The sequence below is a fragment of the Bufo gargarizans genome, chromosome 9 (genome assembly GCF_014858855.1).
Source record: "Bufo gargarizans isolate SCDJY-AF-19 chromosome 9, ASM1485885v1, whole genome shotgun sequence".
NCBI classification, from domain to species: domain Eukaryota; kingdom Metazoa; phylum Chordata; class Amphibia; order Anura; family Bufonidae; genus Bufo; species Bufo gargarizans.
The window spans coordinates 139,179,062-139,189,838 of NC_058088.1; the positions used below are offsets into that span (position 1 = coordinate 139,179,062).

Genomic DNA, 10,777 nt, shown 5'->3' on the forward strand with positions numbered 1-10,777 from the left:
GTGAGGGGGGGCACATATAAAGGCATAACTATGAGGGGGCACATATATCAACTACTGTGAGGGGGGCACATAATGTAGCATAACCACTGTGAGCGGCACATATGTGGGCATATTTAATGTGAGGGGCACATAATCTGGCATAACCACTGTAGGGGGGCACATATCTGGTCATAACTACTGTGAGGGGCACATAATCTGGCATAACTACTGTGAGGGGTAACATATCTGGCCATATCCACTGTGAGGGGCACATATCTGGGCATAACCACTGTGAGCGGGCACATATCTGGGCAAACCCCTGTGAGCGGGCACATATCTGGTCATATCCACTGTGAGGGGGAACATATCTGGGCATAACTACTTTGAGGGGGCACATATCTGGCATAAATACCGTGAGGGGCACATATTTGGCATAACTACTGTTAGGGGGCACATATTTGGCATAACTACTGTGAGGGACACATATCTGGGCATAACTACTGTGACAGGAACAAAGGTAGGCATAACTGCTGTGAGGGGCCACAAGAAGGACATAACTTTTGTGAAGGGACCACAAGGTGGGCTTAATTACTATGAAAGGCCACAAGGTGGGCATTAGTACTGTGAGGGGCCACAATGTAGACATTAGTACTGTGTGGTTGCACTTAGGGGAAATGTCCTAAATTACCCTGCTATACATTGGCATAGCTCAGTCTACCAGGCTAGCACAGCGCCCCCTGCTGGTAGTTTCATAGGGGCAGTCACCATCCCTTCCTTATGTGATTATTCTTTTTTTCTCTATCACCACAGGAACCTTGTTCTGGATCCAGCGGACATCACGCCGACGCCAGAGACACCCTGGATGAGGTAGGACCAGATTTTATTAGGACTGGGTGAGTGTAGCCATGCATTGGGCTTAGGGCTCTTTAACACGAGCGGATCCCGTGTGGCTAAACTGCTGTGTGAAAGAAAGCCAAGCCCCGCTCCGGACAGCAGAGACACTGAGTAGTAACATGATTGATAATGCTCTTTGCCTCTCTGTGATCGCTTTGCTACAAAATCACGGTGACAACTTTATCTCATTGTGATTTTGTAGTAAAAAGGTCACAGAGAGGCACGGAGCTGTCTCTGCTGTCCGGAATGGGGCTTGGCTCTCATTTACGCAGCGGACTAGCCGCACGGGAAAGAGCCCTTAGTAAGAAATTCTGCCGCTTCTTTGTATAAATGGGGGGGGGGGCCCGATCCAAAGTTTGAACTGGGGCCCATAACACTCTAGTTACGCCACTGCCACTAGACACCAATGAATATTCAAGAGGAGGCGGGCGGAGGATCTGCAACCCCCTCCTGCACCACCCGCTAGCATAAAATCATTCAGGGGTGCAGGGGGGGGTGAAAAAATCTTTTATTTTGGGCATTTTAAAGTTTCTGATCGGCGGGGATGAGAAACTACAGAAAGCGCTGAAAATCGCAGGTCTGAATTGACCTGTGATTTGCAGCGATCGCCGATACTAGGGGGTCACAGGACCCCCCTCGGCATTGACCCTGGGTGCCTGGCTGTGTGTAACAGTGGGGGTATCGGCGTTATCACCATGTCTGCAGACATGGTGACAGTTTAATGCCATGACGAGTATACTCGTCATGGAGCACTAAGTAGCAGTACTAGTCATAGGTCCTGAACGTGTTAAACAACACCTGGCTCTATACCGGAAAATAATTGATCAGTTTTATTCCCATGCATTCTGAATTCTTTTTGACTGATCAGGTAAAAGATAAAACCGCAGCATGCTACGGTTTTATCTCCAGTCAAAAAAAGTGAAGGCTTGGCTGAATGCCGGATCCGACATTTTTTTCCATAGGAATGTATTAGTGCCGACTCAAAAAAAAAAAAAAAAGGAATGCCGGATCCGTCCTTCCAGTCTGCACATGCGCAGACTGAAAAATACTTGAAAAAAAATAAATGCCGGATCCGTTTTTCCGGATGACACTGGAAAGATGGATCTGGCATTTCAATGCTTTTTTCTGACTGATCAGGCATTTTTCAGACTGATCAGGATCCTGATCAGTCTTATAAATGCCATCAGTTGGCATATGTTTTGCCGGATCCGGCAGGCAGTTACTGCGACGTAACTGCTTGCCGGATCACTCTGCCGCAAGTGTGAAAGTAGCCCAACTGAGATGAAAGCACATACTTAGTTACATACTTTAACTGCCACCAGCTGAGTAGAAAGGATATACCCCCTGAGAATGCGCATGCCCCCTAAGCTGCCAGCTTGGAATAAATCTAGCAGAGCAGTTGGAAAAATGAAGGGGGATCCCTGTGAGATACTGGTTCTGCGTTTGTTAGAATGAGTCATGTGCTACAGTATGTGATATCTGATTTAGATTTTTTACATTTATAATAACAACCTCTTTTTAGCACTAGACTAATGAATTGCTCAGAGCTAGAGTTGAGCGGACACCTGGATGTTCGGGTTCGAGAACTTCGTCCCGAACCCGAACCCCATTGAAGTCAATGGGGACCCAAACTTTTCGGCACTAAAAAGGCTGTAAAACAGCCCAGGAAAGGGCTAGAGGGCTGCAAAAGGCAGCAACATGTAGGTAAATCCCATGCAAACAAATGTGGATAGGGAAATGAATAAAAATAAAAATAAAATAAATAAAAATTAACCAATATCAATTGGAGAGAGGTCCCATAGCAGAGAATCTGGCTTCACGTCACCCACCACTGGAACAGTCCATTCTCAGATATTTAGGCCCCGGCACCCAGGCAGAGGAGAGAGGTCCCGTAACAGAGAATCTGGCTTCATGTCAGCAGAGAATCAGTCTGCATGTCATAGCAGAGAATCAGGCTTCACGTCAGCCACCACTGCAACAGTCCATTGGCATATATTTAGGCCCAGCACCCAGGCAGAGGAGAGAGGTCCCGTAACAGAGGATCTGGCTTCATGTCAGCAGAGAATCAGTCTGCATGTCATAGCAGAGAATCAGGCTTCACGTCACCCACCACTGCAACAGTCCATTGTCAGATATTTAGGCCCAGCACCCAGGCAGAGGAGAGAGGTCCCGTAACAGAGAATCTGTCTTCATGTCAGCAGAGAATCAGTCTGCATGTCACCCAACATTGGAACAGTCCATTGGCATATATTTAGGCCCAGGCAGAGGAGAGAGGTCCCGTAACAGAGAATCTGTCTTCATGTCAGCAGAGAATCAGTTTGCATGTCATAGCAGAGAATCAGGCTTCACGTCAGCCACCAGTGCAACAGTCCATTGTCATATATTTAGGCCCAGCACCCAGGCAGAGGAGAGAGGTCCTGTAACAGAGACTCTGTCTTCATGTCAGCAGAGAATCAGTCTGCATGTCATAGCAGAGAATCAGGCTTCACGTCAGCCACCACTGCAACAGTCCATTGTCAGATATTTAGGCCCAGCACCCAGGCAGAGGAGAGAGGTCCCGTAACAGAGAATCTGTCTTCATGTCAGCAGAGAATCAGTCTGCATGTCATAGCAGAGAATCAGGCTTCACGTCAGCCACCAGTGCAACAGTCCATTGTCATATATTTAGGCCCAGCACCCAGGCAGAGGAGAGAGGTCCCGTAACAGAGAATCTGTCTTCATGTCAGCAGAGAATCAGTCTGCATGTCATAGCAGAGAATCAGGCTTCACGTCACCCAACATTGGAACAGTCCATTGGCATATATTTAGGCCCTGGCACCCAGACAGAGGAGAGGTTCATTCAACTTTGGGTAGCCTCGCAATATAATGGTAAAATGAAAATAAAAATAGGATTGAATGAGGAAGTGCCCTGGAGTACAATAATATATGGTTAAGGGGAGGTAGTTAATGTCTAATCTGCACAAGGGATGGACAGGTCCTGTGGGATTCATGCCTGGTTCATTTTTATGAACGTCAGCTTGTCCACATTGGCTGTAGATAGGCGGCTGCGTTTGTCTGTAATGGCGCCCCCTGCCGTGCTGAATACACGTTCAGACAAAACGCTGGCCGCCGGGCAGGCCAGCACCTCCAAGGCATAAAAGGCTAGCTCTGGCCACGTGGACAATTTAGAGACCCAGAAATTGAATGGGGCCGAACCATCAGTCAGTACGTGGAGGGGTGTGCACACGTACTGTTCCACCATGTTAGTGAAATGTTGCCTCCTGCTAACACGTTGCGTATCAGGTGGTGGTGGAGTTAGCTGTGGCGTGTTGACAAAACTTATCCACATCTCTGCCATGCTAACCCTGCCCTCAGAGGAGCTGGCCGTGACACAGCTGCCTTGGCGACCTCTTGCTCCTCCTCTGCCTTTGCCTTGGGCTTCCACTTGTTCCCCTGTGACATTTGGGAATGCTCTCAGTAGTGCGTCTACCAACGTGCGCTTGTACTCGCGCATCTTCCTATCACACTCCAGTGCAGGAAGTAAGGTGGGCACATTGTCTTTGTACCGTGGATCCAGCAGGGTGGCAACCCAGTAGTCCGCACACGTTAAAATGTGGGCAACTCTGCTGTCGTTGCGCAGGCACTGCAGCATGTAGTCGCTCATGTGTGCCAGGCTGCCCAGGGGTAAGGACAAGCTGTCCTCTGTGGGAGGCGTATCGTCATCGTCCTGCCTTTCCCCCCAGCCACGCACCAGTGATGGGCCCGAGCTGCGTTGGGTGCCACCCCGCTGTGACCATGCTTCATCCTCATCCTCCTCCACCTCCTCCTCATCCTCGTCCTCCTCGTCCTCCAGTAGTGGGCCCTGGCTGGCCACATTTGTACCTGGCCTCTGCTGTTGCAAAAAACCTCCCTCTGAGTCACTTCGAAGAGACTGGCCTGAAAGTGCTAAAAATGACCCCTCTTCCTCCTCCTCCTGGGCCACCTCCTCTTCCATGATCGCCCTAAGTGTTTTCTCAAGGAGACATAGAAGTGGTATTGTAACGCTGATAACAGCGTCATCGCCACTGGCCATGTTGGTGGAGTACTCGAAACAGCACAACAGGGCACACAGGTCTCGCATGGAGGCCCAGTCATTGGTGGTGAAGTGGTGCTGTTCCGCAGTGCGACTGACCCGTGCGTGCTGCAGCTGAAACTCCACTATGGCCTGCTGCTGCTCGCACAGTCTGTCCAGCATGTGCAAGGTGGAGTTCCACCTGGTGGGCACGTCGCATATGAGGCGGTGAGCGGGAAGGCCGAAGTTACGCTGTAGCGCAGACAGGCAAGCAGCGGCAGGATGTGAACGCCGGAAGCGCGAACAGACGGCCCGCACTTTATGCAGCAGCTCTGACATGTCGGGGTAGTTGTGAATGAACTTCTGCACCACCAAATTCAGCACAAGTGCCAGGCAAGGGATGTGCGTCAAACAGGCTAGTCCCAGAGCTGCAACGAGATTTCGCCCATTATCGCACACCACCAGGCCGGGCTTGAGGCTCACCGGCAGCAACCACTCGTCGGTCTGTTGTTCTATACCACGCCACAACTCCTGTGCTGTGTGGGGCCTGTCCCCCAAACATATGAGTTTCAGAATGGCCTGCTGACGTTTACCCCAGGCTGTGCTGAAGTTGGTGGTGAAGGTGTGTGGCTGACTGGATGAGCAGGTGGAAGAAGAGGAGGAGGAAGCCGAGAAGGAGGAGGTGGCAACAGGAGGCAAAGAATGTTGCCCTGCGATCCTTGGCGGCGGAAGGACGTGCGCCAAACAGCTCTCCGCCTGGGGCCCAGCTGCCACTACATTTACCCAGTGTGCAGTTAGGGAGATATAGCGTCCCTGGCCGTGCTTACTGGTCCACGTATCTGTGGTTAGGTGGACCTTGCTACAGATGGCGTTGCGCAGTGCACACTTGATTTTATCGGATACTTGGTTGTGCAGCGAAGGCACGGCTCTCTTGGAGAAGTAGTGGCGGCTGGGAACAACATACTCTGGGACAGCAAGCGACATGAGCTGTTTGAAGCTGTCTGTGTCCACCAGCCTAAATGACAGCATTTCATAGCCCAGTAGTCTAGAAATGCTGGCATTCAGGGCCAGGAATCGAGGGTGGCTAGGTGGGAATTTACGCTTTCTCTCAAATGTTTGTGAGATGGAGAGCTGAACGCTGCCGTGTGACATGGTTGAGATGCTTGATGACAGAGGTGGTGGTGGTGTTGGTGGTACATCCCCTGTTTGCTGGGCGGCAGGTTCCAACAATCCTCCAGAGGCGGAGGAAGAGGTCGAGGCGGCAGCAGCAGAAGAGGCCGAGGCGGCAGCAGCAGAAAAGGTAGCAGGAGGAGCCTGAGTGACTTCCTTGTTTTTAAGGTGTTTACTCCACTGCAGTTCATGCTTTGCATGCAGGTGCCTGGTCATGCAGGTTGTGCTAAGGTTCAGAACGTTAATGCCTCACTTCAGGCTCTGATGGCACAGCGTGCAAACCACTCGGGTCTTGTCGTCAGCACATTGTTTGAAGAAGTGCCATGCCAGGGAACTCCTTGAAGCTGCCTTTGGGGTGCTCGGTCCCAGATGGCGGCGGTCAGTAGCAGGCGGAGTCTCTTGGCGGCGGGTGTTCTGCTTTTGCCCACTGCTCCCTCTTTTGCTACGCTGTTGGCTCGGTCTCACCACTGCCTCTTCCTCCGAACTGTGAAAGTCAGTGGCACGACCTTCATTCCATGTGGGGTCTAGGACCTCATCGTCCCCTGCTTCGTCTTCCACCCAGTCTTGATCCCTGACCTCCTGTTCAGTCTGCACACTGCAGAAAGACGCAGCAGTTGGCACCTGTGTTTTGTCATCATCAGAGACTTGCTGAGGTGGTATTCCCATGTCCTCATCATCAGGAAGCATAAGTGGTTGTTCGTCAGTGCATTCTATGTCTTCCACCGCTGGGGAAGGGCTAGGTGGATGCCCTTGGGAAATCCTGCCAGCAGAGTCTTCAAACAGCATAAGAGACTGCTGCATAACTTGAGGCTCAGACAGTTTCCCTGATATGCATGGGGGTGATGTGACAGACTGATGGGGTTGGTTTTCAGGCGCCATCTGTGCGCTTTCTGCAGAAGACTGGGTGGGAGATAATGTGAACGTGCTGGATCCACTGTCGGCCACCCAATTGACTAATGCCTGTACCTGCTCAGGCCTTACCATCCTTAGAACGGCAATGGGCCCCACCATATATCGCTGTAAATTCTGGTGGCTACTGGGACCTGAGGTAGTTGGTACACTAGGACGTGTGGATGTGGCAGAACGGCCACGTCCTCTCCCAGCACGTCCACTAACACCACCACGACCATGTCCACATCCGCATCCCTTACTAGATGTTTTCCTCATTGTTATCGTTCACCACAACAACAAAAATATTATTTGGCCCAATGTATTAAATTCAAATTCAGGCCTTTTTTTACAGACACCTAACACTATCTGCCTATCTATTTAGGTACCGTATTACACTAATACAGGCACAGCAGTAACCACAGATTTAGCTGACTATGAATTTGAGGCCTAGTATTTAGGCGCTGGGTGACAGGTATACGTTTTATGGACAGAATTAGACTGGGATATGCACAGTAGTGTGTGTGTGAATTTATTGAGAATGATTCTATCAGCACCTTGATTCTGATATACCTTTTTATGGGATGTATTTAAAGTAGGCCTGATACAGCAGAAACCACTAAATTAGGAAATTGCTAAATTGGGAATTGTATTTCAACCCAGAACAAAAAATGTGCTTTGACGGATACTAAATAACTTGCCCAGCCACAACAGTACAGCAGTAACGACAGATTTAGCTGAATATAAATTCGAAGCCTAGTATTTAGGCGCTGGGTGACAGGTATAGGTTTACTGACAGAATTAGACTTGGAAATGCACAGTAGCATGTGTGTGAAGTTATTCAGAATGACCATATGTGCACCTTGAATATTATATACCCTTTTAGGGATAGATTTAAAATAGCTCTGATACAGCAGAAACCACTAAATTAGGAAATTGCTAAATTGGGAATTGTATTTCAACCCAGAACAAAAACTGTGCTTTGACGGACACTAAATAACTTGACCAGCCACACCAGTAACGACAGATTTAGCTGGATATAAACTTGAGGCCTAGTATTTAGGCGCTGGGTGACAGGTATACGTTTACTGACAGAATTAGACTGGGATATGGCCAAAAAATAACCACACTATTGATGGTTAAATGCACTTGGTGTGACAGCTTGACCAACCACACTACTGAGGGTTAAATGCACTTGGTGGCAGGCGCAGCTTGCCCCTGATGTAGTATATGGCCAAAAAATAAACAGATTATTGCTGGTTAAATGCACTTGGTGTGACAGCTTCACCCTGATGTAGGATTTAGCCAAAAAACAACCACACCATTGAGGGTTAAATGCACTTGGTGACAGCTTGCCCCTGATGTAGTATATGGCCAAAAAATAAACAGACTATTGCTGGTTAAATGCACTTGGTGTGACAGCTTGACCCTGATGTAGGCTTTAGCCAAAAAAGTATGACGCTTGTTGATTGGCTGCTTTGCAGCCTTTCAAAAAGCGCCAAGAAAGCGACGAACACCGAACCCGAACCCGGACTTTTACGAAAATGTCCGGGTTCGGGTCCGTGTCACGGACACCCCAAAATTCGGTACGAACCCGAACTATACAGTTCGGGTTCGCTCATCCCTACTCAGAGCTAATTAATGAAATTCATGGTTTTGTGTACATTATTGATTCCTGTTGATTATAGCATTTATAAAACAAGACCTGTAGCTTTCAGATGTGCATATAAGTATTCATTGAAGACTAGTCTTATTTATTCCAAATAATATATTTTATGAACCTTTATACCAGGGGTGCACAACCTGCGGCCCAGGGGCCACATGCGGCCCTTAATACAATTCTGTGCGGCCCCCATCCATCTGGTATGTCTATGTCTTGTGGCTACTCACATATATTTTTCATGTATTCGCCTATTAGATGGGAGTCCTGGAAGTGTAACTAAACATTCCTGATATATACTGCATGCTCAATATGCTATAAATGCAGTATTTCAGTTGTTAATACCCTTTTAAATTTTATTTTCGCCCCTTGTCATTGGTTCAGTCTGGCAATGTGGCCCCCAACCAGAAAACGTTGTGCACCTCTGCTTTATACTAAGCATGAGCAAAATAAAAAATGTCATATCTGCTTGTAACCCTATAGGACCTGTATTATATGATGGATCCCAAGCATCGGGACATTCTCAGAAGGATGCGGCTTGAGCTCTGCTCGCAGGGGCTAGCTGATGGGCTTGTGCCTCAGTATTTGTTTCAGGAAGGTGTCATTACAAGTGATCAACTTGAGGACATTACCTCACAGGCCACCAGTCAGAGGCGAGCTATGAAGCTTCTGGATGTTCTTCCTACCCGAGGATCCAAAGCATTTAAAGTTTTCTTGGTTTCCCTATCTGAATTTCCATGGATTCGTGTTAAATTAGACCTACTATGCAAAGAAAGTCTGGTGGGAAAAACATTACATCTGCCTAATAACCTCAAAGATATCTGCCCAAGTGACAAACAGCTGAGCCTTCTGGCAAATCAGTTGGGTGCCGATTGGGAAAAAGTACTTGGATATCTAGGCTTGGATCATGTGGAAATCTACAAATGTAAAGTGCAACATCCTTACTCACTGCACTCACAAGCAATGGAAGGATTGGTAAAATGGAAACAGCACATGGGACACAAAGCAACAATGCAATATCTTTGGGAGGTTTTACAAGCTGCAGAAGTGCATCATTCAGCATTGGAAACCTTGCTTCAATTATCCTGAGGAAATTAAGTAACCAGACAGATCAATCAATATCTACAGTGTATCTCTGCTATGCCTGTATGGTAGGAAGATTAGAGGAACTGGTACGGAAGTAAACCTGAAAACTTGTTGGCTGTGCATGAACAACTTGTTTTCTATTTTAAATATCCTGATGGCTCCTAAATTCTATTTCACTTATTTTAAAGCCCTCTTCTAGACCAATTTCCCCCCCCCAGGTTTAGACTACAAGAAATTAGAAGATAAATATTTTTTACTAATTAAAACTTCCATTGTGGTTTAATAAAGTAAGAGTCAATGTCACTAACTTTAATTGTCTAAGGTACAGGTGCTTATTAGTTAACATTTGGCTTCTTTTAATTCTAGTGTGTCATCTTTTGACCATTTGAAAGAAACGGCAATAGCTTATGCGATCACGTGTATTAACATCACAATACACATCACAAGTTACAATGTACAGTACAATACAGTACACGCTGTGTAGTCCTCTTCTTACTGGTCTGACTCCTCCCACTAATTACATCATCAAAGGTCCTTTGGCTACACTAAGTCAGAGTTTTAATATAGTCCTGTCCATGAGCTTAATGATCTTTCACCTTTTCCTGCTTGCACCGATGACACAGATACAAACCGCTCTCATTGAGGCAGCAGAGCGTTCTGCCGTATCATTAACCACCTCCGGACCGCCTAACGCCGATGTGCGGTCCAGAGGTGGCAGCGCTGCGCAGAGTCACGCATATAACGCGTCATCTCGCGAGACGCGAGATGACGCGAATATGCGCCCGCGCATGCGCAGTTCGCGCCGGCATTTCGCACAGGAGTATTTCGTCAGCAACCTGCCAGCCGTGATCATTGGCTGGCAGGTTGCTGATTTTTAAAAAATCCAATCAGAGAGCCGAATAACAGATCATATTTGTAAATATGATCTGTTATATGGCTGCCTGCTCCTCTGCTGGTTCTTTTCGTCGGTTGGATCCAGCAGAGGAGCAGGCTTCACAGTGAGTACACCAAAACTACACACTTAGCCCCAGATCACCCCCCTGAACCCCAATTAACCCTTTGATCACCCC

At 48.0% G+C, this 10,777-nt stretch overlaps 1 protein-coding gene across 6 annotated transcripts in view; it reads left to right on the top strand.

The window, feature by feature from the left end:
• Positions 1 to 10,441, top strand: part of CRADD (CASP2 and RIPK1 domain containing adaptor with death domain) — a 47,372-nt gene extending 36,931 nt beyond the window's left edge. For 5 of the 6 annotated variants that reach the window (XM_044268357.1, XM_044268362.1, XM_044268363.1 and 2 more), the window contains exon 2: positions 9,105 to 10,441. In XM_044268357.1, coding sequence (XP_044124292.1) covers positions 9,117 to 9,710 — 594 coding nt within the window. In that variant the 5' untranslated portion in view covers positions 9,105 to 9,116 and the 3' untranslated portion in view covers positions 9,711 to 10,441. Of the gene's footprint in view, positions 1 to 801; positions 847 to 9,104 lie in introns of those variants that run through there. The other variant, XM_044268358.1, reaches the window with a different exon arrangement.
• The last annotated feature ends 336 nt before the right edge of the window (positions 10,442 to 10,777 follow it).